The 27,278-nt window shown below is 29.3% G+C and overlaps 1 protein-coding gene across 3 annotated transcripts in view; it reads right to left on the reverse strand.

Annotated features, from left to right (window-relative positions):
* LOC107439956 (adenylate cyclase type 10) overlaps nt 1–27,278 on the reverse strand; it is a 44,031-nt gene that overhangs the window by 5,108 nt on the left and 11,645 nt on the right. For 2 of the 3 annotated variants that reach the window (XM_043050206.2, XM_043050205.2), the window contains exons 8-18: nt 24,950–24,983; nt 24,771–24,859; nt 20,376–20,523; nt 18,615–18,646; nt 16,644–16,756; nt 15,409–15,485; nt 15,008–15,200; nt 10,945–11,202; nt 8,548–8,737; nt 5,114–5,197; nt 4,526–4,797 (exon numbers count right to left, since the gene is read on the reverse strand). In XM_043050206.2, coding sequence (XP_042906140.1) covers nt 4,526–4,797; nt 5,114–5,197; nt 8,548–8,737; nt 10,945–11,202; nt 15,008–15,200; nt 15,409–15,485; nt 16,644–16,756; nt 18,615–18,646; nt 20,376–20,523; nt 24,771–24,859; nt 24,950–24,983 — 1,490 coding nt within the window. Of the gene's footprint in view, nt 1–2,211; nt 2,381–4,525; nt 4,798–5,113; nt 5,198–8,547; nt 8,738–10,944; nt 11,203–15,007; nt 15,201–15,408; nt 15,486–16,643; nt 16,757–18,614; nt 18,647–20,375; nt 20,524–24,770; nt 24,860–24,949; nt 24,984–27,278 lie in introns of all 3 variants that reach the window. The other variant, XM_043050204.2, reaches the window with a different exon arrangement.

A 27,278-nucleotide genomic window follows, 5' to 3' on the forward strand; every position in this document is an offset into this window, starting at 1 on the left:
CCCAGAAATCTGGGTCAAAACATGAAATACATTCATGAGGTGGTGAAAATCGGACAAAGCATATTTAATGTGTTTAGTGTAGGAAAGACCAAATTTCAGGGTTGAGCTTTTGACACGTTAGTGAAAAAATGTTAGTGCAAAAAAGTTTCCTTTTGTTACAGTACAGCAGACAAAAAACTTAACAAAATTTTCCTTACAACCGAAAATTAATTTGGCTATTAAAAATATAATTTATACAATCATTTTAAGATACTATCAAAAAATAAATTATTAAAAGTTCTGATACGTATCAAGTTTTGATTTGCGACAAAATTAAAAATCAAAATTTCACACTTATAAAGTATTAAAAATATGTTTAAAAGATGTGCCAAACAAATTTATTTCTTATTGATATCTAATATTACCAATATTTTATTAGATACCAGCATATAATCTTGAAATATTTATCAAATATTTATAACAAAAGATAAACCATTTGGATTTATTTAATTTTAAAGCTTTGATTTAATTGAAATTCTCATTAATCTAAACCACAATTGCATACAAAATTGCATTTTAATGAGATTAGTTATTGGGTCAAACATGCAATATGAAGTGATTAGTGATGCACATTTTCAGTTACCTAGCTGTAAAAATACATTATAATATTTATCCATAATATTAAGGGAGTTTTTGCCAAATATTATTTTTAGCTTTTTATCTTTGAATTTTATGTTTTAAGATACACTTTCTAATTTAATTAGTGAAACAAAAATACAATGTTACCAAAGATTTAAATTTTTGACATGACCGTGAAAACCATGGTAGTAGAAACCGTCATGCGCAGAGGCTGACAAGTTTTTGAGAATTTTTGGTTTTATTGAAATTTTATGAAGATTATCCTTCCCTTAAGTGCTTTTTGCAAATGATGCAATTTCACGTTACTTCATGTCAACTCTAAGACTTTGGCTCTTGGTTTACAGTCTTAATATTTGTTCTTCACATAACCAAGTGAAGTATGAAATCAATTACACTAAAGCTATAGCTCAAAATAAAGGTTTTCCTCCCGAGACAATCAGTTTAACTGTTAAAAAGGTATCTGAGCATATTTAGTGTATCAAATATGAACCCTGTTATCTCTGGTGTCCTTCCGTTTTTTTCTTTCAAGAATCAGCTTCTGAATGCCATAAATTTATACAAAACTCTTAATTCCAAGTGATATTTACTCAGTCAAACATATTACACTCACTAATACAGCTCATGAGCTGTTTAAACAACTATGGCATTTATAAAATTTCATGTGAATTTGGAAGGGTTGACAAGATTTTTGACACATCCAGGCTTGGGCTTTTGAAGTCAAAGACAGGTTTTTGACATTGAGCATCAAAAACCTGGCAAAAACTGTTCTAAACTGTCGAAACCAGACAATAAACCTACAACACAATGCTGGGATAGCCTGGTTGGTAGGACACTGGGCCTATGTTCAAGAGTTCTTGGGTTCAATCCCTGCCTGCCAAAGACTCCCTGTGTAGTAAATGGCGACTGAAACACATTAGATCTGTTGAGTCACAAAGTCCTCCATGTTCCCATAACAAATCATACCTTTGGGGGTACTGATAAAGGAGTTTCATTGTTTTCTGGATTGGTTCATAATTACAAGGCTACGGAGTTGAACATAAGTAGTCGTAAATCCAAAATTGGGTCGGCTGTTCAACGACGGATATGAAAAAAATAATAAAAAACCCTGAAACAAATTCCTTTTTTTATCATTGGAGACATTTTCTTAGGTGTTAAATTATGATTTAATCAAATTGATTCAATAACATAATTGATTGATCACTTGTAATTTTATATGTACTTTTATTTATAAATTCTTCCTATTCATAATAGCTAATAATTATTTCTTACACAAAAATTTTGGGTTTTTGACATTCGCCAAAAAGAGGGGTTTTGACATGATGATTTAAAAATATATCAAATCAAATAGTTTGAGAACATTTTCAAAAAATTTTAATTAAAATTGTACCAAATCAAGTGGGACAAAAACTGTCTCATAAAATTTCAATTCAAAAACATACCAAATCAAATACATTCAGAATAAATTTTTTCATTAAAATTTATTCTCCTAAGTGTGAGAGTGAGAAAAAATAAACTTCTTTTAGCATAATTGAAAAATGAAAAATAAATTGCTATAGTTTGTACAGTATTAAATTATCAATTAGAATAATTTACATCATCCTTGTAGGTTGCAGAAATAGAGAAGTCAGAGATAAAAAACTTCTCCTTGTTAATTTCATTTATGTCTTTGTAAGGAACTAAAACTGTATAGTCAGATAAATATTCGGATAAGCAAGCTTCATTCAAAAGTTCTAAATCACCATCAGTTTCTTCAGTAAGGTGTCTAAAAATTTATACAGAATCCAATTAGCATTTCTAAAATATATTGATTTCAGTTTAAGCTACATTTATTTCAGTTATGTTAACCAAAAAAATTTTCAAACATTTGAAAAGAAAAAAAAAACTCTGGCAAGCTAAGTACCCTCAGAGAGTCAGAGGTAAAAGAAAAATAGCAGGACTTCAGACGTTGGATTTTGGAGGAAGAGGTTGAAACTTACATGGTGCTATTCAAGGTGTTATATAAGGGAATAATAGGAGTTGGGATAGCCTGGTTGGTAGGGGCGTTGGGCCTCCATGTCCAAGAGGTCGTAAGTCGGTCCCCACTGGCCAAAGACTCAATGTGCAGTAAATGGTAACTGCTGCATGTTTAATCGGTAGGGTCACAAAGTCCTCCATATTCCCACAACAAATCGCACCTCTGGCGGTACTGAATTGGTGATAGGTGTTCTCTACTTCAGATCAAAATTATAATCCGTGAATTAATAAATGGATGTAAGAATGGGTCAGCCCAATAAATGGGCAGTACCATGTGTGTAGCTAAAGGTCGTATTCTTGACCATAGATGGCGCCACTGAAAAACGAGAAATGCACCTTTTGCCTTAAATTTGCTTGATTTCACCAAGCAGGCTTGCTAGTATTAGCAAATGGCATTAGAAACAACAACAGGGAATAATTTTTGCAACAATATTTCACAGTGTCTTAAAGTATCCAGAGACAATAGGTCAATAATTAAACATTCATTTTTGCATTAATAATGTTCTCAACATTCGTCATTTTCCATTAAAATTTCATAAAATAATGTGAAAGTTTGATATTTTTTTAATGAATAGCTTTTGCATATAAGAGTGAGAAGTTGAAATTTTTTTGAAACTGCAATGACAGAGACAGCTGCATTTTTTTTTAAATACAGAGAGGTTTTATTCAGATAAAAATAGAGAGAAATTATACGTAAATAAATGATATATATACATATATGAAAGTAGCGCAGATATGTGTTGTAGAACTGAACCTTTACTAGTGTTAGTTAAAAAATATTGATCAAGAAATGAGTTTCCTCTGAGTTTAATAGATAAACATATATTAGATTAAAAAATAATATTTATATAAATGTTCTACTAAAAGGGAGTGACGTAAATGTTTCATACTTTTGTAAAATGCACAGTGCAGAAATCTAATGATCGGAACCTCAATCTCAAAATGGTTTGAAGGACTGACCTCAAATATTCTTATTATTTAGTTCAGATGATATTTCAATTTAGAAAATCATACACAAAAACAGACTATCTCAGAACAAACCTATCTTTTTTGGATGGATTTCTCACCCCCAAAATATAGGGAGTGGCGCACAACCTGGGAAATATAGTCCCATGTCGACCAGTAAATAGACAGGTCTTAAAGTTTAAACCTTTTGATACTAATTTTACTTTTAACATATTTTGCTATATCTTAAAAATTTCCAAAGCAAGTCAAAATTAGTTTGAACACAACTACAAATTATCTAAAGGTAATTGCAGGCAAAAAATAATTTTTTAATGTTATATTTAATAATAGTCCAAGAAAATTTTGATTTATAAGGTCAAAAGCTTTTTACATTATTTTAAAGAATGTTACTTTGTGTAGTAATATACAATTGATACTTGAATTGTAGTAATGAAAAATACAATTCCAGACAAAAAATAATTTTAAATTTTATATTTAATAATAGTCCAAAACATTTTGAATTGTAAGGTTCAAAATTTTTTACATCATTTTAAAGAATGTTACTTTGCGCATTTAAATAAATTCGGCAGAAAAGTTTCTGAGAGAACAATTTCCATAAAATTTGACTTAGCAGGAAGTTTTTGAATGGCTACCCCCTAAATTATGAGGATCAGAAATACCAATCCGTTGAAAAAGAGGAATATTCTTTCAGGAAAATATGTTTTTGCATCTGATTTCATAAATTATAATATCATCTGCACTAATTACACGTCTAGATGAGTATTGGCGAACTCTGAAACCAATAAAGTATTAAATTTAAGAATTAAAATAAAAAGCTACAAACAATGATAAACTAATAAAATATTCACACCTTTAAAAATTTATAAAATGCAACAGGCTTTATAATTAGCAGTTGCTATTTTTTTTAAAAATGAAATAAAATACTTACAAAACAATTGCTTTATGAACGCCAATAAGATTTAAAAACCAGCAAATAAGAGGTGCACAATATTTCTCACTTTTTGCAGGTAAGTTGATGTGCGTGTGCGCTTTAAGATAGAGCAGGCTGGCAGATACGGAGGGTTCTTTAAAATATTTACTCATGCTCATCACAATCAAAACATTTTCAGTCTCAGCTAACATGTGAAGCAAATGAAATGACTCCTCATCCATGTAATCAATTTCGTTAATAACCAGCATCGTGTAATGCTTTTTACACACCTGCAGAAAAGTTCATTACAGATACTACAACAAGAATAAGTAATTCATAAATGAGTTAGAATGAGAAATGAGTAATTCATAAATGAGTTAGAATGAGAAATGAGTAATTCATAAATGAGTTAGAGTGAGAAATGAGTAATTCATAAATGAGTTAGAATGAGAAGTGAGTAATTCATAAATGAGTTAGAATGAGAATTGAGTAATTCATAAATGATTTACAATATGAATTATTGAGAACAAAAAAGTTTTAAATTGATGTGAAGAAATGATATCATCATATGTAAGAAAATCTCATCATATGTGTCTAAAAAATTACCTGTTTGTACATAACTTGAAAAAGTTCTAATATAGCAGAATTTCTGTATTTTCTAATTGTATTAGACATCCTTGGAGGAGAGAACTGGAAAAAATTAAGGTGTTTAAACATCATTGAATATTTAGACTTTGTATTTCTTTTAAACTCATTGTGTGCAGTTAATATAAAATTAGTTAAACATCAATTTAAAGTTGATTTTTACATGAGGGTAGCCAAAATCAAAAAAATACATCGTCGAATAATTTAGTCAGTATAGTAGACAGACCCATAATGTCAATTTCACTTATTGCTCATTTCTCCATGAAAGTATATAAGAACACCAAAAAGTTTTGAGTTGAAAAATAAATCTCCCCTAAAGATAATCATGCTATTTAGAAAACTATTTTTAATAATTATTTGTTCATTTTTATAATTTAATTCAATATTGTTCTAAAATATTTTAAATTGTAAAGCAAACAAATTTTTACACTACATAATTTTAAAAAAGAAAATCTGAACTTCTGTAGAAGTTGGCCCAACAGTTTAATTGAGTTATAAAATCCAGAACTTTTTGATCATTTTAATTCAAATGTTTTATTTTGCCTAAGTTATTTTATTATTTGCAATTATTTTATTTTAGTATAAAGTGTAATTTAATTTGGATTTAAAAAACATGTTTTATAATATAGAAATTAAGATTGACAAAATTCAAGCTAGATTATTTTTCTTGAAAGGTTTAGCATTACTTAAAGTTTCATTTCAGACTTAGAGGTTGGGCAGCTCCAAGGTGCAAGACACATCGACCAGAGGTCTATTGCACCCAAATCCTGGATCATGACCAGTAGAAAAGTTTTATAGCGGAAATAGAGTTTAACAAACATCTGACAAGAATATCTTGTAATTCCCAGGCCTTAACAAAATGTTGTCCCAGATGATCATATCTTTGAGGGAAAAAGACTTCACATTCGCAACGAATATGTTGTGAAGTCTCTTCCTCAAGATGACAACCATAGCAAACAGGGTTGAGTGCAACACCCATATTGTAGAGGTGTCTCCTGAGGCAGTGTTTCCACTACAGAATCTCAAGATCTTACCGATCCTACCAATCTGAAAAAATCTCACCTATTTTTTTATTTTCTCGCAATAAAAAACGATTAACGTGATAAGTTAGCGCACTCTATTAATCAATTTCAAAATGCACGAATTTTTGAAAAAATTTCCTCTTTTGCCATTTTGAATAAAATCGGTTTCACTTTCCTTCTTTGATGTTTCATTATTTTGAACATCGGTCCTTGTTATCTAGCTTCCCTATTTATCAGTATTGTTCAGAACCGGTGCGAACAGCAGAACCCCCCCCCCCCGAACCACGGAGCCCCTTTCAGAACACATCTCTGTGCAACCACGTGTTCACTGTAGGTAAGGTTTCTTCATGTAAGACGTTTAAATTTTCTGTGCATGAATGTAATTTGGACAAATACCTTGTTTAGGCAACATCTTCTACTCCGTAACCGGACAAATGAAAATGAAACAAATGTCGGTAGAAACGGTCAAAAGGAAACAAATACGGATATTTTTCAGCCAAATAAATATAATAGCTGATGAAAAAGTAGATATAGAACATTTTCCATATGATGATGCAGCAAAAATATTCAATTAGAAGATGTGGAAAATGTATTATAATTAAAGAAAGAAATTTTTTTTCCAGGTCTATTCGTGTTTTTTTTAATTTTTAGAAATCTCAACCTTTATTTTTGAGAAAGGGTGAGAAATTCTCTCCCATTTTTTTTCTGTAATGAATACGCTGCCTGAGGGTGCAGTGATCAGTGAAAAGAACAATAATCTTCCTCAAGCTATTCCTGTTAAGCTTAAAAAGATCTTTTTGGCGAATACTGGGGCAGTCACGATTTAAGTCCTCAGCTTGTCTCTGACCGTCCAAGTTCCATCCTGGCTCATAGGCAATTTCCAATAGAGGTCTTGGTAAACAAGAATCATAACAATATCGGGAGAGCATAAAAAATCCAATATTTTTGTGTGTTCTGATTTTTATAGTAAAGATTTTGTGGGAGAAAAAGTTGCTAAAAAAACCTTTAAATATTTAAGCCATGCTACTTTTAAAAGCAAATTCTTTAACAAGAACCAGAATGATAATGAGAATAAAAAGGGGTTGGTTTTGAATTAATAGAAAATGAAGATTTTAAGCCATGTATTAATTCCAAAAGACACATTATAACGTTTTTCTATTTTACATATATACACATTGAAATGCTACCCAATTAGGTGTGATCATAAAATTAATGAGAATTTACCTTAACATGAAACAAACTATTCAAAAGGTAGAGACTATTCTGGCACTTTCCAGAGAGAACATTTAATAGTTTTTCCTCTTTTACTCTAATATCATCTTCAGGACGCAGTCCAATTATCTTTTGAAAAAGCGAAGCAGCAGTTAAGAACTCCTCCTTTGAACAGAAAGGTATCGTANAATCTCACTTAACTTTTTGAAATCTCACCCTGTTTTTGAGAAAGGGTGAGAAATTCTCTCCCATTTTTTTTTGTAATAAATACGCTGCCTGAGGGTGCAGTGATTAGTGAAAAGAACTATAATCTTCCTCAAGCTACTTCTGTTAAGCTTAAGAAGATCTTTTTGGCACATACTGGGGCAGTCACGATTTAAGTCCTTAGCTCGTCTCTGACCGTCCGAGTTCCACCCTGGCTCATAGGCAATCTTCCAATAGAGGTCTTGAAGGATGTGGGAGAGATTCCCAAAGCCAGTTCAGGAGCCGGCCTTTGCTAATTCATCAGCCAGCTCATTTCCAGGAATACCCATATGTGCAGACACCAAGTGTAGATATACCTTGTTACAGGTAGAAAGTCTTAAGTAAACGAGAAAAGATTTGTTTGAAAAACATACTAACATTGCTTCTAACTCTCGTTGAAGCCTAAATCTTCAAAAATAAGGTGACATTTAAATTGCAACGGGATAATCACGTAATTTATTAAGAAAAACGCTTGTCTCAAAGTAATTAAGTAGTTAGAAGCAGTTTTAGAAGAGTCGTACAAAAAGGAAAAATTATAAATACATAAAATAACAGTAGTCTCAAGTCCCAAAATGATGCAGGCATACGAAGGTAAACAAGAATCATAACAATATCGGGAGAGCATAAAAAATCCAGATATTTTTGTGTGTTCTGATTTTTATAGTAAAGATTTTGTGGGAGGAAAAATTGCTAAAAAAACCTTTAAATATTTAAGCCATGCTACTTTTAAAAGTAGATTCTTTAACAAGAACCAGAATGATAATGAGAATAAAAAGGGTTTGGTTTTGAATTAATAGAAAATGAAGATTTTAAGCCATGTATTAATTCCAAAAGACACATAACGTTTTTCTATTTTACATATATACACACTGAAATGCTACCCAATTAGGTGTCATCATAAAATTAATGAGAATTTACCTTAACATGAAACAAACTATTCAAAAGGTAGAGATTATTCTGGCACTTTCCAGAGAGAACATTTAATAGTTTTTCCTCTTTTACTCTAATATCATCTTCAGGACGCAGTCCAATTATCTTTTGAAAAAGCGAAGCAGCAGTTAAGAACTCCTCCTTTGAACAGAAAGGTATCGTACAACAAGAGAAAATTCTGTAAACATAATAATGATCATGTATAAAATTAAGCTATAATTAGACTTTTCCAGTTTGAGATCCACTCTCCTAATCATTAGTTTGCTTATCTACCTGGACATAAAATAGTTTTTTTTATAAAATTGTTTCATAAAATAGTTATTTTGCATCAAGTTGGATAAGCAAATAAGTCTTATCTCTTTGGAGAACTTGACATAAATATTTCTGCCATTTCATTTCTTTTATTAATATTTTAAAAGTTTTTGTAAATTATAATGTTTTGATGCCTCACTCTGTCTCGTAACTTTACTCCTAGCTAATTTTTATCAAAATCTTTTTTTTGAGGTGGAAAATTTTTATTATATGTTATTAGTTAAGTACTTAGCAGATATAATGGAATTATTGAAATAATAATTAAAGACAAAACGTACGAAAAATGAAAAAAAAAACTTTTTAAAATTCACTTTTTTATTAAATAAATCTAAAATAAAAGTTAAAAAATCTGGTAAAAAAAAAAAAAAAAAAAAACAGTCACAGATTGCAGCACTTATTGAAAAACTTCCAATGCAACAGTTTTCCACTATTTTACCTTCATATACTTTCATAAAAATTTTCTTTTTTGTTGTTTGTGTTTCAGTGTGACTTTTATAAAAGGATCTATAGTTCAAGCGTAAATTAGAGGAATTACTTACGATTAGTGGTATTGAAAAACTCTATGATTTTATTTTCTCCCTGTATATCTCACAAAATAAAATCACTGCTAAGTTAAACATATATTGAATGACATCCTGTAAGCCAATAGTATACATTGTATTTTTATCTATTCAATTTTAAGTGCCTTTTTTTATTAATTTCTTTGTATGAATTTCCATTTCTTGTAAATAATATTAATAAAATGCTTAAAACTGTAGCTTTTTTTATATTGACATCATGCGTCATTTTAATAATTAACATAGATGACGAGGGCAAAAATTGACCTATTAGTCAAGAACAACTGTTACAAACTCACAACAATGATTTAAACAGTAAAATGTATTGTTTTATAAAGGCGTAATTTCTTGTCATTGCAGAACTTTCAAAAAATGGATGTTTTTTTGAAAGCTCTGTCATCACATAAAATATATTTTTATTTCCGATTAATATGCTATTTTCATAACTGCTGAGAGTTTGCAGCAGTAATTTATGACTGTTGGGTCCAGTCTAGCCCATCTTTATGAAGCGCCTCCTATGCTAATTCTAAAAATGGCGCAAAATAATAATATGAAGAAAAGACATAATTTTATGAAAGTAAAAACTGTTTGTAATCTAATTTTTTATTTTTTAATATTTAAAAAGTTACTCCAGTACCACACTACCTAGGCTTATAAACATTTTCAAACATTTAGAGTTATTCTTTGATATTTTATTTTATTTAATAACCGTCGTTGAACAGCTGACTCAATTTTTCTGGTTTACAACTTCTAATGTTCAACTTCGTTGCCTTATAATTTTGAACCCAAAAAGAAGAAAAGGAAACGCCCGGATCAAGTACTGGGACTCAAGTAATTTGCCTTTGTGGAGGAGTTTTTAATGCAACTCATAATTGTGTTACATGGAGAGGAAAACCTCCCACGGTTAGTCTGACAACAAGGAGACTCTAACCCATGATCCATCTGCCACTGGCGATATTTTTACGTTAGCACTGTGGTTGGTGCAAACCTGATGCGGAATTCCTCTTGGTTCACCTCATTAGACGGCGAATACTCTATCCCCTGAGTCATCACAGCTCTATTCCTTGATTTGGTTCATTTTCTTCAAGGTAGAAAAATATCGTCAAATTGGTGACTTTCAAAAAAAAATTTAAAATTTATTAATAATTAGGTTATTTGCCCATCCTAATGCCCAGATAGTTTTTTACAGCAAGATAATATATCAATGGATTAAAATTGTTGCATTTACTCAAGCGCAGGGTAATTAAACTGTGGCTTTTTTATTCTTCTAAAAAAAGAAGAATAAAAAAGCCACAAAAAGGAAAAGAGCTTTGAAATAAACTTTTAAAACAATGTACAAATCAATGCTAAAAATCAATATTCACTTAGAAGCAAATAGTTCCACATTTCTAGTGATATGCAATAATTTTTCAATATAGTGCTCCCAAACTGGGAACACTGCGTTCGAAAAGGGTTAAATGTACCTTAAGAAAAAACTCTAAAAATTAGTTTTATAAAACACAAGAAAAAAAATTACTTATAGTTCATTTCTGAAGCTATTTCAATAGCTTTGTACATCAAATATGACATAGAATTAGCACTCAGTCCTTCTATCATTATGACAGGCAATAATGTTTTTTCTAAAAGAACAACTCGTTCCTTCTCGTTGCACATTTCTTTCACACATTTTTTTATCATTGTAATGTCCTCATTCTCAGAGACAACAAAACTTCGAAGGGTCATTTTATCCACAGCCACACTATCCATTCTTTCACTATTGTCCCCAGGAATATTTCTATAAAATAAATTTCACAGATGAACTTGATTAAAAACTTCAGTCAAAGTTGGTAATGGGTGGAAAACTTATAATGACTTTTAAAAATACAAAATAGCGGTTAAGGTAAAAAGAAACATCAAAAAAGGAATAAAAAATAGTGCCTGAAAAAAACACCATTCCGAATAACTTTATTAAAATTTGAACTATATCGGAAATATATTTTCTGAGTAATAAAATTTCAAAAAGTTCTATATTTAAAATTTAATTTCTCTAGAACTAGTCACCCGATTTCGAGTTTCGCTCAAATTTTGTATTTTTTCACTTAAACTTGCATCCTTTAAAATGATGCAAAATTTTTTATACCTTTCAATTTTACTTTATAAAGGTCGTTAAAAAGCCAACCCAATTTTTGGGGGGTTAATACGACTACTAATGCTCAACCTCGTAGCCTTGTAACTTTATAATCCAATCCAGAAGCAAAGGGAACTCCTGGATCAAGTATAGGTAGAAATTTGCCTTCATGGCGAACTTTTTAATGGAACTAGCTTGCATTTACGAGCATGGAGAAGAAAACCACATGCTTGCACATGGAGATGAAAACCACAAAAGCCTCCCACGGTTAGCCTAGCAGCAAGGGGAGTCTAACCCAAGATGGGACTACCACTGAGGATATTTTCCGTCAGCACTGTGGTTGGTGCAAATTGGATGCGGAATTCATATCGACCAGCCATGGCTGGGAATTGAACCTGGTTCACCTCATTCGAAGGCGAATGCTTTGTCCCTTGAGCCATCACGGCTCATACCTTACAATTAATCATTTTTCGGCTATTATTAAATAAAATAATAAATAATTATTAAAAATTAATTTTTAAATGGAATTATCTTGGGCTAATCGAATTTTAAAATTGTGAGCAACAATTCTCGTTTAGTTTAAAAAGTTCTCCAGATATGCTGAAGTTTGCTAAAAGAAGAAGCCCAAAATTTCTACCGCCCAAGTGTGAAATTTCAAATTTTTCGGAGGGGGGTCAAGGCGGTTTTTGTGGAGCAGATGAAGATGAAGTAGAATCCATTGCAGAGTGGGATCCATATGATGACACTGCTTATTTTAATGTATCCAACACGGATGTTGTTCCGGAATCTTTAAATTGGTAGCTTTATGGCATGTTTTAAAAGTTTTTATTGTGTTTCTCGTTTATATACTCTTGAACAAATTCCGTATGAATGAATCTTCTCTTATCCTTAATACTTTTTTCGGAACATAATTTAAAGTATTGCTTCAAAAAAAAATTTTTACGTGAAAAGTGTGAAATTTCAAATTTTTCGGAGGGGGGTCAAGACGGTTTCTGTGGAGCAGATGAAGATGAAGTAGAATCCATTGCAGAGTGGGATCCATATGATGACACTGCTTATTTTAATGTATCCAACACGGATGTTGTTCCGGAATCTTTAAATTGGTAGCTTTATGGCATGTTCTAAAAGTTTTTATTGTGTTTCTCGTTTATATACTCTTGAACAAATTCCGTATGAATGAATCTTTTCTTATCCTTAATACTTTTTTCGGAACATAATTTAAAGTATTGCTTCAAAAAAACAATTATTTATGTGAAAAGAAAATATGATGAGAAAATGTAAAAATTAATTATAGATAACATATTAAAAATAGTTTCTGAAAAGGGTAAATTGATACAGAGTTATTCATATCTATTTCATGGCATATAATGTATTGATACTTAATGATCAACAAATGTTCAACTTTATAACAGGTGAATAAGTCAACCCCCTGATTCACCAGAATAAATGGTAAATAACATGGGATGATGCATAGGAAGAAGTATCTATTTCGATAAATTTTAAACCTTATTGTTTTGTACAGCTATCATTGCAAACCTGGTAACAGAACTTTCTGAACCAACTTGCAGCACAATCTTTATAAACTTAAATTCATCTGTTAGCTTAAGGCAGCTATTCAAAGACTATTACTATGATAAATGGGTTTAAACATACATGTATAAAACAAAATTTACAAAAATTAAGATTAATAAAAATTATACAAAAAAAGTTTAACTCGTTAATAATTTATGTAACTTGAATTAAAATTTTATACAATAACGGAATATACAATGGAATAAATCCTGATGTGGCGATACTAAGAAAAAAATGGGGAAACTAATTTAAAAAACTCTTTTTACTTTTTGTGTTTTTTATTCAATTTGAATTTTTCTAAAGCTAATTTTTTTTAATAGCTTCAAGACAAAACTTTTGAAATTTTTTAAAATCATTTCTTTTTAATTACACATCTGAAAACTACTTTTTTAGTAACAAGAATCCAAATTTGTGGCTCGTAAGGCGATCCTTTTTTTGCGCCAGATTTCAAGAGGGAAAAATTTTCTCCTATTTTTCACGAAGAAAGATCTTTTTCTTTTTAATTTTTTTTCTTTCTTTCAGCAATTTTGAACCATTTCTATCCTCCATAAATTTTAGACGCTACTAGAATTGCAGTTTCAACTACTAACTTGCTTTTTAAGCTCTTATTTAATTTTTGGGCACTATTAAAACAGATTTGAAAAGAGATAGTTTTGAAATAACATAAAAAGTTAATTCATTGAACTAACAATTTTAAAGAATTATTTTTTAATAATTATTTTAAGTAGGTACATATGCTGACTGTATGCAGTTTTGACATAAACACATATCAAAAATATCTATATTAATTTATTTACCTTTAAATGATTTCAATACAGCAAAAAAATATGTTTATCCAAAAACGTTATGTAATAAGATAATATCATAGATTTACTTAAAAGTGTAATAAAGGGACACCACGTTTAGTTTTAAGTCATTAATTTTCAATATAATAGTTATTTTGAGTCACCAGTGTTACTCTCCTTATTAGAAGAATTCAACAAAAATAGCTGAAGTGACAAAATAAGTTGAATAAAAGTAGTTTAATTGTTAAAAGCAGTTGAAGAGAGAGATATTATATGCTGACAGATAGAAATCTTAACATTTATATTGAAATTTTTAAAAATAAAAATACTTAATACAAGATAAGTTTTCCCTATTTGAAGTCTTAGAAGTTTTATTAATGAATAAAATTACTATGCATTTATTTCTTCTTATTGAGAATCACACAACCAGTTAATAATTTTCCAATCAACATTAAAATCCATTCCAATTAACAACTAACACATTTCCAGCCAACACACTTAACATTATGCAACCTTCCGTCCATCAATGCCGTCAATTGCGTTCAATGAAATTTACTATCCAAAATTCATACATTTTATTTAGATTTGGGTTTTTTATTTACACCTGTTTGAGTCAAAGTGGTTTGCTACTAAGAAGTGGGGTTACCAAATTCTGTACATTGAAGAAAAATGTATGCTAATTACTTATTGCATATATTGAGACCGCTTTGTCCACCTGGCTTGTCACCGCAGAACTACTGAAAGAGGCATAAACAAAAACCTCTAAAATAAGCAAAGTCCTCAATTTTTACAAGTAACATTAGTCTCTCCATGCTTTTGAATTCACAGATCGACGGAACAGTACAACTTTTGCAATCAACAACCGACCCATTAATATTTTTTCGAACATTAAACAGATGAATATTGTCATCAAAACTATAATCATAAAACAATAGTGAAAGATGTGCAACAGTTACACTAACTAGGCATACTAAGAAATAAGTCATTTTAATCTAATATTGCAAATTAAAATATGCACCAGCCATCATCATCATCATGGGGTAAATTATGTTGTGAAAGTAAGGGTTACAGTAAATTAACAAGCATAGTTTGAAAGAAAATGATGAATTAAATACCTGTGCCCAAGCTTGAATGTATAAATGGTTCCAGCTAACTCAATACCTTTGAGTATTTTAGTAGGTATCTCAAGAAAACTCTTCTCTCCCAACTCATCCCTACTCAAGTGGTACGTAGCAGCATCTAAGGTGATGATACCATCCCAATATTCAGTCATAAGGCGAGAAGCCATATTGACACGGCTTCCAATCACTACAAATTTACAAAAGTTTGATAAATATAAGGAGATAAATGAAAAAAAAAAATTAAATAAAAATTTTTATTTTTCTTTTTTTTTAATTAAGAGAAATTTAAATTTAGATATTGAAAAAGTTTCAGACATTTCAAAATAGCAATTGAAATTTGTGTAATTATTCTTCGACTATGTTTTAGCCAACGTGAAGAAAGCAAAGGTTCCTACCAGTGTATTCCTGACGTTGCGGGTGTCCAACTAAACCGCAAAAGCAAGTTCCAGTAGAAATTCCGATTGATACAGCTCTAACAAAAAAGTAAAATATGTATAAAGCTTATGATTGATAATAAATTATTTATTATTACGACTAATAATATTGTATATTATAGTTAATTATTTTAAATAGATTTTTCCAAAAACAGTATTATTTTTATAAGAGGAAAAAAAATTTAATGTTTTCAGAAAAAAACATTGTGGTACATTTTAGTTTTAAAATAAAATACAATAGATTTGTCACTTTAGTTATTTACTATCTAACCATACATCAATCCACACATAATCAATGATAAAATAAAGATGCTATTGTCAAGTTCCTATTTAGATAAAATGATGTGACTTTGTGACACATATGAGTTCAAAAAAAAATTTTTTTTTCTGTCTCAAGAAAAGATTCTGCCATATTAGTGAAAAAGCTGTCATTTCTGTGATTAACTGATTTCTATGGATTTACAAAAATTGCAATTTGACTGTGTGATTGACTTTTGCTGCTAGCGATAAACTCTGTTGAATCTCACCTGGGCTACATTTAGTACAATGAATACCAGACAATACATGTCATCCACACTGACTTTACTTGTCAAATCAAAGATCCATATTTATTATGAAGAACATGCATAAAACTCCCAGTCAAACTCCTTTTCGATAAAATGAAGCTGTAAGCTAGCAAATATTACTGATGTTATCCTTTAAATAATTGAAAATGTAAAAAAATTACAGTTTAAATTGCGATAGTGGGAAATACCAATTCACTGAGAAAAATTTGTTATAAAAATATTTTTATGATCAGGGTTTTTTTTTTAAATCAGGGTTAAAATTTCCAATTACAATACAGTAAAAAGTTACTGAAGTCAAAAGAGAGATACACAGAGACACCAAAACTTTTTCTTTTATTATTATTGATAAATTAGTCACCTGCAACACAAAGATGCTTGACTTCCACAAATTCAGACCAATATAAGCTAGATTAAACAAAGCTCAATATTTCAATGAAAAGAACAGTTTTCACAAAATCATTGAATCATACAAGTAGAAAAATCATTGCTTTTGCTCCTAAATGCTAATACATTTTAATAAGTATACTAATATTACGTGTTTAAACAATCGTACATGATAACTGAACAAACAAAAAAAAGAATATTCACATCATTAAAATACTTTAAAAAACATTTGTCTTCAAAACTTACATATTATGGCGTTCATGCTTATTCGCTATTTCTTTTGCACACAATAGACACCTTGCAGCATCATTTGAATGTTTAAGACCAGGAAGACCAAATACAATTAAATATGTGCACCCCTACAAAAGAAATAAGTGATGCAAAATTACAAAACAACAGTGATTCTACTAGAATTTGATAACAAGGGGTCCTATGGACATAGGATTTCCGAAATTCAGGGCCTCTTTTAATTAAAAACGTTCCCTTACATAAAATATGAATTTTCTATCTCTTTGTCCATCTATTACTATTCACATTCATTACTTACATTCTATCTATTGATGGACAAATCGAAAATTTATTAGTTATATTTGAACAACCGGGGCTTTTAATTAGAACTGATTAAACTAAACATCTGCATCAAGGAAAAGTAGCAATGTAATTTGATACTTAGAATTATTCTGATTCAGCTACTAATAAAGAAACAAAAATGATTTACATCAATACATATTTAGAGTTTGGTGAAAATTTTGCCCGGATTAACTATTTTTCTTTTTTTTTACATTGGAGAACTATTCAGCCCTTGGGACTTTACTAACTTATTTTTGACATCTCCTCCACAATTTTAAGTAAATTCAATGCGTTATAGCGCATAGAGCTAATCTCAGACTTCCTTTTAATAATGTAAAATGTCTAATAAGGAATACCTACAGAGGCTCTTTTCACGAAAAACTGAAAAATCCCAATCCCAATAAGTCATGGCTTAAACAGATTCTCAATGTATCATGTAAATGTCCCATATCAGGGATCTGTTTAGAAGAAATTTGGGCCTGTTAACGGACTCTTCACAAAATATCTTTTCATAAAAATGGACCCTTTACAATATATTTTAACTTAAATACGGACCCTTCACAAAATAATTTATCTTTTAATCAGACCCTTCACAAATTTGTTTATCTTCATTATTGTTTTGTTAATCGAATAGACCCTTCCCAGGGGTAGGAGGGGGAGAAAGACAGATGTAAGCGAACTAAGTTTTGTCTTCGACAGACGCTTCTTTTTCTATTCGTCCGAAATGAGTATTCTGTGTTGTGCAGTATAGGCTAAATACCAAATATTTGTATCANGCAATCATTTACAACATTCATTTAACAAGGCAATTATGTGAAAATAATATATTGCCTGCTATATGCCATAAATTAAAGAAAACAGTAGGTTTTTGACGGTTTTTACCACTGTCATGTCATAAACCAGTTTTTGACGGCAAAAACCCAACCCTGATTTGTATGTTGCATCGCTAATTTTGTAGCAGCAAAAGCTGTTTATTTTTGAAAATTAAAATTTTTTTTATTATAATTTTACAGTTTTGAGCATAATCTTGTATCTCTTTGAAATTGAAAAACTCCTTGAAAAAGTTTTTTGAAATAACAGGACCCTATTTGCACAAATTCACAAAAGAAGGACCCTGGTTGAAAGAAAGTGACTTAGTGTTTATTTTATATTCACAAATTATGAGTAATTTTTTCACAATTTTACAAAAACGGACCTTTCACAAAATGTCTGGACAGACCCCTACATATAATAAATCTGTCGCCATGTTTTGTCTTATATCTGGACACGATTTTCTGCATAAACATCTACGTCCGAGAAACGTGGCTCTTGAACGTTTTCATATCTTGTGTGAAAAGGGGATGATGGAGGTGATACAGTACAGACCCACGAAGAGATGGGCCTAACTCACCTGTTTAGATCCCCTACTCTTCCCCGAACATCAATCTAGGAACACAACTGGACTGCTCGTTCTCATGTATAGATTTATTGTTATCTTTTTTTATATCCCATTGTCATTTAATGCGGCATTGGAAATATAAAAAAATTTCAATCACAGTACTCCTGCATACACACTAACTTTTTATGTAATTTTATCTTTAATTCAGATCAATAGAACTACTATGATTGTTCTCTAAAATTAAAAAAAAATTTAAAACATAAGCTTACTTTATCAAATAGGACTACTTTGTTGAGCACACCTAGAAAATTTTTTCAAATATCAAGAAAAAAATTTATAAAAATAAAAAGCTTAAAACTAAAAAACATTTGGGCTACATTAGCTTACATTTTGGGATATTTTTAGTTTTACAAGATGTCTCGAAAGTATGAAAAAGTAAATTACTTTGACTTTGGATCGAAAATCTAAAAATATTCATGCAAAATATTTTCCAATGACACATTCAATAATACCAAACTCAACTCCAAATGGTACCACTGAGAGTGTGACAGAGAAACACCAATTTTTATCACTGGTTTGGTTTCTCCAGAAAAAAGTACCTCAATTTAACCTACAAGTTTTTGCATTTAGGTTTTCCGATGGCGCAGTAACCACAAAATGAAAATAAGATATAAATTGTTTATAAAGTAGACTACTCAAAAAATATATGTGTGGTTAAAAAAAAAAAAAAGATGTGTCTGATATTTTGAGAAAACCAATCTAATGAGATCAAGCTTGACTTCCAACCCGAAACTCTGCTTCACCCAGGGAGTGACCACAGCTTCTGGGCATGATGCAAGTGACAAGTCAGGTGTCATTACATGACTTCTTTTAAAATATCAAACACATCTTCTTCTTCTTCTTTTTAATTTAACTCATATTTCTTCATCTGTCTCTATTATAAACATTATTACCCTGTTATCATTTTGTGATTGCAGCACCATCTATGAATGGAAAGGCCCAAACTTACAGGTTAAATTACAGTACTTTATTTTTGAAAAAAAATGCACATTGAGGAGCCTATTTAAGATTTTGAACTACTCAGTCCTCATAAGAGATGAAGTTGATGACATCCTTTAATAATATTTGACACACACAGATTTTTGATCAAATACATATTTCTTGAGATTTTTGTTTGTTTTCATACTTTTTGGACAACCTGTGTAATCTTATGATAAAAAGAGAGAAAAACTCATTTATTTGATTTTAGAAAGATGAATTACTAGTATTTCAATTTCATTATTGAATTAAAAATAAAAATTTACTTACTAAGTAATTTCATATAACAATGAAAAATTTTTTTCTTTTTCAGTTATACAAAACATTAATTTCAGATTTACTATTTTGCGAAACAAATCAATAAATTGAATAATGCAGGAACAATTGAATAATCCAATTGATACAAATCAATGGTAGAAATTAAAAAACTGTGGCCATTTATTTGCAGGCCCAGTAACAGAAGGATATTATTGTATACTGGATAAGGATATTATTGGATATTGTGTTACTACTCTGTACACATTTTCACTGTACTGTTTTTATTTTTAAATAAGTTATTAAAATGAAAAATTACATTATAGAGAAAGATTAATGAAATTTAACATTGGCATTAATGTAATCACAATTATTATGAAGTCTGGTATTTTGCCACAACAACAGCTCTCTATTCCTTTACATTAATTGCTGGTCCAGGGGACCACAAAAATTTAATTTATTTTAATGTTATAATTGTTCTGAGTCAAATTTAAGTTGCCCTTACCAACTGACCATCATCAATATTCAGCTCAGCAAATTATTGGAGATTATTTAAAATACATAAAATTTAAAACATTTAGTAAACACTGTTTATTAAAATGTTTTTTTGGTAAGTAGTTGATAGGGATTCTAAATCCTAACTATATTCTGATTAAGCCTGAAAGTTTGGTTTTGTAACATGTAAAAAAAAACAAAAACTTATCGGATATAAAGAAGAGGATTAAATAAAATTTCACCTCCTTGTTTAGCAGCACAGTCTAACATAATGTCACACGTCTTCCCTAGCTTTGTAGCTTCTTTTACATCAACATCTAGTAGCATCACAAAAAGGATGTTCACTAGTGTTAATTCAGACAAATATTTAAGCTCTGAAGTCAATCTCACCTGGAATTAAATACAAAGTAAATAAAATGCAACAAACATTAAAAAATTAGATATTGCAACCATTGTTGGCAAGATTTAGGACAGAATGGATTAATCCACGGTTTAAACCCTGGTTTAAATTGTCCTGTCCAAAACCTTTTACTCAAATTATGTCACAATTTTATCTGAACAATATTTAAGAGGTAAAATAAACATAGAACTAATAACATATTGATAATTAAATCTACTATAGAATATTTGTTTTTAAAAGTATAATGTTTTATTAATATTCCTTGACTCTTCAATTTAAACATTAAACAAAGGAAGATTAATCAGTAATCAAGTTCAATTGGTCCTCTCATTCAATAGTACATAACTGAAGTTGGACCTTGCCATACAGGTTAAGCTATTAGGAACTAAGTGCTTGGTTAGTCATAAACAGGTTTATTTACCTATAGTACTATTCAAGAATACTGTTATTTCATTCATGTTCAATTCTTTAAGCATAGAGGTGATACATCACCAGTGTCAGTAGCAGAAACTGATGTTATGCCCTTCAAAACTGTTAATACATTTTTAGGTTATTTTGTATTTTCAATTTAAACTAATATGTTTGTATTTTAAAAACAATTTTTTTTTAAAAAAATAGATGTCTTTTTTATCATCCTGTGATGCAGAAATTATAACATTTTTTAAAAAAATATTGTGAAAAATAAAAGGTTAATTTTTAAACAAATTTAATATTTTTTTAAAAAAAATTTTTTTCTTTTTTAATATTGCATTATTTATCCTTATGCAAAAATATTATTTATCAGTATTAAAAGCATATTTATATTTAAAGGATTAGGTATTCACTTTTGTTGTTCAATGAATTATGGAGGTTCAAAAATTATAAACCTTTTTCTATTACATTATATTATTTTCTTTTGATAAGTTAAAGTAAATTGTATAAAAATATCAAATATTTATTGATACATGTAATTATTATGTGTACAATGGTTACACCTATAGAATTTTTACCTTTTACCAAAGTTCAAGGTTTTGAACAGTTTTACCCAGTTAAGGACAGTTTTATCCAGTTTAAGACAGTAAAACCCACATGTCCTGTCCAAAACCAGTTAAGGACATCCAAATCCCCAACCCTGATTGAAACAAGAGGTATCTAAACTAAACTCAGAGGCGCGACAGCCCACAAAGGGCCAAGGCCTACTGTGCCCATCTCAGTTTTCTTGACCTTTGGGCTTTGGGGTGCAGGAGCAAATGTTCCGGTTAGGTGGTCAGCCGAACACGAAACCCCCAGTGTTTAGTTCCTAAGCATGCTTTGTACTCATTTATCGACCCACTGAAGGGATGAAAGGCTGAGTCAACCTTGCCCGGCCCAAGGATCAAATTAGGGACCTGTGGCACGACAGCGCGAAGAGCTACCGCTCAGCCACCAGAAGAGATATCTTACGAGATCTTTTGTTTAAATGAACAATATCCAATTAATATAGTATTTGCAAACCAGCATAATACCAGGGGTCTGCCTAGGTACTTCTGAGAGGTACCTATTTTGTGAAAATTTAGACATAATTTGTGAAAAATTAAAAATTGTATTAAAAATTCCACACAAAATTATGGTAAAAATATGGATATATCGTTTTTTATGGGATACAAAAATAAAATTTTAAGAAAAAGTATTTTGTGAAACTACCGTTTTCCCTAAAGTGGAATTTGTGAAGGTACCTCTAAACGGTAGTAAATATGGCCTGGACAGACCCCTGAATACATATTTTCCTTTTGTTGAAAAGTTTAATGTTAGTCTTGTAATTAAATCATAAATCTTAACTGCAAATTAAGTTGCTGTTCCTACCATTATTCACATAGTATTAACTGAAAGCTCTCAAAAGTTTTCTAATGGATACTTAACTTTTACTGAACCATAATATTCACATATCACCGATTTTAATCAGGATCATTACATTTTTTTCCTGTGATTAACAAAATCAGCTTTTATAATAATAATAAAAAATCATGTTCATTTTCTGTATGCAATAGATCTATATCACATATATAATACTTGCGATGCAGATCAATTGAATATATAAAATATCGGCATACATAAAATCTATGCAGATATATTATGTATCTATAAATAAAGAGAAAGAGAGATCTGTAACTTAAACATATGTTTTCTAGCAATTAAAAAACACTCCTCACTAAACAAAATTGTTAAAAATTCTAAAATATATTTTAATAGGTTTTAGCCAAACACTAAAAACTATTTTTCTAAAATATTAAACACTATAAGAAACAGTAATCAGGCATAAGTAAAATCAGGACAACTTTTTATAAATAAATCAGGATATTTCTTTGAATATTTATATATCATGTAACTTTTAAAAACGCAAACTAAAAAGTATAAAATATACAATTTTTAATTTCAAAACTTTTTTGTTTAGAACAAAGTTTTAAGAGCTTCCACTATAATTTTATCAATAATGAACAACTCATAACAGATTCAAATCAGTACATGGACAAATTTGCTAGTACTGTCGAATTAAAAATAATCAAACCATTATTTAAATTAATTGTAATAAAATCAAATACTTTAAAAGTGGGATTTCAATAATCTCGAAATAAAAACACAGTGAAAATGTCGCATATCATTTTAATACTTAAGTATTTTTAGAGGTATTAAAGTAATTTTTGTGGAATTTCGCAATTTATAATATAAAAGGTTTATGAGAGGATTACTCTTTTGTAAATTGGAAACAATTATTTTCAAAATCACATGAAAGAGACAAATCGATAATTGTTAAACTACAAAACTCAATTCTGCAAGGTTTTGTATTGTGTTTGCTGAAAACAAAAAAATAAGTACAATGGTTCCTGAATTCATCATCATAAAAATTTGATAATGATAAATTGCTAATTGAGGAGTTTCTTTCTTATAGAATGACTAAATTGGCAAAAAGTTTAAAACAATTATCTTGTCAGCTGCGTATTATAGATGGTCCCTAAATTTGGAAAAAATTTTAATATTTCTACTAGCATTATTCATAAAAGTAAAAAAATATTGGATAAAAATAAAACAATTTTCAATTCTTACTATTTTTTTAAAAAAATTAGCATATTTATTTCTATTTTTAGAAAATAGGATGCTCTGAACACACAAAAATCAGGAATATCAAGAGAAAATGCTAAATATCAGAACAAATAAAGACAAATATTTTTTTATCAGGAATACCGAAAATATCATGACAACTACAAATCCTCAAAAATAATGACGGAAAGTAGCAAACTGCCGAATTCTAGAAATGTATGTTTAACTTTGTGATTGATTTTTATCTGTTGTGATACAATAGAGCTTTTTTGAACAAATAAAAAGTCAGAACTATAGATTTATCTTATAAAGCCATAATGGACATAACTTATAATGAAACTTTTTTTTTTAGTTTAAAATTTCATTTGTGTGAAGCATTCGATCTTTTTAATGTTCATTCAATTTTTATATCTATAAACGTGAAGTACTCAGTGTTCACTTTTTCATTTCCCACTCAAGACACATAAGAATAAACTACATAAAAGATAGTTACAACAATTGAAAAGGGTACTAGATTACTAAAAAAAGCAAAAAATATATAAATATAGAACCCTAATTATACTATTTTAATTGAAAAGAAAATTTTCATAAATACTCATAGATGAAAAGAAAATTAAAGAATACTCTTTTAATAAGCATTGTTTTTTTCATAAAAAAAAAACATCGAATCATTTTTTACATTTATATATTGGGAAATTTTAAATATTCCTGCTACATATTTCCTTTAATTTAAAAATTTTTCTAAAATTTTGGTAATTTTTCTGTTTTGAAAACGAATATTTTTCATTGTCAAAAGAAGACACTTATCCACTTTATCACTTATCCTATGACCACTTTAAATCTTTTCTCCATACTTTGATCACATTATTTTTAAGTCTAAGACAAATTTAATTCATTTTTCACAAATAAAAAGTAAAGCTGTAACTAATTGTTGTTGACACAATCCCTTATACTCGATACTTGGTTAAACGAGTTTTGCCCTTTACACCTTGGTACGGATTGGTAATTACTAAATTTTCGCTCGTGCAAGGTTGAGCTCTGGCTCATCCTTAAAACATTATATGGCAATACTTAGGTTCATTCGGCTTTCATTTAAATTTCTAAGTTTAAACATTTTAATTGTATCTACGAGAGTAACAACATTCATAGAAAATTTGTCACAAAGAAAACAAGAAATTCATACATCTCTAACACTAGGTATTAAAAATTTTTTGGCAAGTGCAATGTCCTCTTCCGAGCACTTTTCAAATATTTCTTCTCTTTCTGGTACAACTAAAAATTAGAAACGTTACCAAAGTTAACTTTTAAGAATCATTCTTTAAAGCAAATGACAATTAAATAAAATAAACATAGATGGCTTACTTTGAATGTTTTCTATAGCTGTACAGTCTATTATCTAAAAATAAAGAAAATTTAATTAAAAATTTAAAAAAAAAAAAATTTGCAATACAGAATGACAGACAGTTAATGTGTTTACAGAGATAAGTTTTGTCAATATAATGGTTAATTTGAGTATAATATGAAGCATCTGCAAATATGCTCCTTAACTATTTTAGTTAAATTATTGGCACATAATTTAATTATTTAAAGTTTATTAGTATAAAACATTAAGGTGTATAAAGTTTATAAATACTAAATTATTTCGTATCTGTAAATACTAAATTTAAAAAATAATATTTCAGTGCACACCCAGCTAGGAATATATAGTTTTTACGTTAAGGAACTGCGGACATTTATATTCATTTAATTTTACCACACTTGTTCAGATTGATGGATTTTCCCTCATTACTACCGTCCTAACTTGCAACTCAATTTATAAAAATAAAATTTCTTAAATTTACAAAAACAAGGTTTAATATAACAATTCAATAACCAATAGCAAAATTCCTGCCAAAAATAAATTTTTATTCTTCAACAAAATATTTTACTTTTTCATGAATTTCAATTCTCTCTAAAAAATTTATTATGCTAGGAATAAAGCGTGTTATGACCACGTCCTAATTACATCTATTACTAAGTAGGGCTGAAAGTTTATATACATCAAGACAAAATATAGCAAAATCTGGTTAGAAAATAATTTCATTGCAGCTTGTTTTCGGAAAGAGTAAAATATCTACGATTACCAAGATTTTTTAATTTATCAATAGTATGACTCTTATATTTTTATGACTATTATACTATGACTATTAGTATGAGTATATATGACTATTACTATATTACAAATGACTATGACTGATATATTATGTACGACTAAATAGTATGTATTTCTATTATACTTTTTTATCAATGTATATGACTTTTTACCTGAGAAAAAGTAAATTATAAGGAATAGTTTATTATTAGGAGTGGTCGTAGCTTTTTTTTTACTCCTTCTAAAAATCCAGATACAAATTAAATGGTTTTACTCTTTTCCCTCTTACTTTTAGCTCTGACAGTTTGAGTTACTAGTTCTAATCTAATCATGTTTAGTAAGGTCAGAGTTGCAATGGTTGCCTTGTTATGGACACTGCAGTTCACTCAATAAAGTTTCAGTTAGAAATAATGTTTTACAATTTCTGCAATAATACTTGAAGACACTATTATAAAAATAAATCTAAATGCACGTGGGCATTCATAATTGTAGACATTCTCAACACATTTTTATTAAACTTCTTATTTGCTAAGATTGTCACTGGGACAGGTTTTAGTACAAATAGGTATAGATAAACCAGATCATAAATGTAAAAATGTCTGAGTCGAATTTGAATAGGTCAAAGATAAAGACAAATTTCTCCCCAATCCACAAAGACAAATTTCTCCCAATACTTGATCCAGAAGTTCCCTTGTCTTCTGGATTGGGTTTAAAAGTACAAGGATAAGTACTTGAACATTAGCAGTTGTAAACCAAAAAATTGGGTCAGCTGTTCAACGACAGTTATAAAATTCTCTAGACTTATGCTTTTTAACAAAAATGGGCATTTGCAAATGAAAAGATTGGATTGGTATAAAATTTTATCAAAATAAATCCAGTATTGGGAGGAAAATATTTGCTATTGTTTTATGAACTTACATTATAGCGACCTCAGATTATAACCTCCATTTTTCTTTGGGCCACATGGATCAAGCCTCAACTGTGCAAGGATTAAACTGTGTTCTTTAACCATTAGCAATTATAATAAAAGAACTAAAAAAAACTTTTAAAGCCAATTTAAATTGCTAACACTTGAGTATTATTCAGAACCATAGCATTACATTACAACTAAATGTGAAGCAGAGAAGAAATTATGTATCACTTATGAGCAGGAAAAACATTACTGAAGTTCTGTTTTAAATGATTAATGTTCAAAAATGAATTAAATCTAAATAAAATTCGAATTTATATTTTTGACAACATTTTTCTAGTTTAACTAGTTTTAAAAAACACAAAATTAAATTGTCGAAATAATATTTAGGACAAGAAATGCAAATTAATGGAGGATTAAGTCATACTGAGGTATAAAAATTTAAAAAACAATGATTACAATAATTTATTCTTTTTTAATCTTCTTGTTAGCAATGTAATTAACAATGCAACATAGCAATGTAAATAAATCTTATTAAGTAAGTCTCAAATATGCATCGTTTTATTAAACTCGAGGAAAACATAATCATTGAATTTTCAAATAAATTCATAGATATTTTCCTATAAATTTATATTACAAACTTCCAAAAT

This window comes from Parasteatoda tepidariorum, chromosome 9 (assembly GCF_043381705.1).
Source record: "Parasteatoda tepidariorum isolate YZ-2023 chromosome 9, CAS_Ptep_4.0, whole genome shotgun sequence".
NCBI lineage: Eukaryota > Metazoa > Arthropoda > Arachnida > Araneae > Theridiidae > Parasteatoda > Parasteatoda tepidariorum.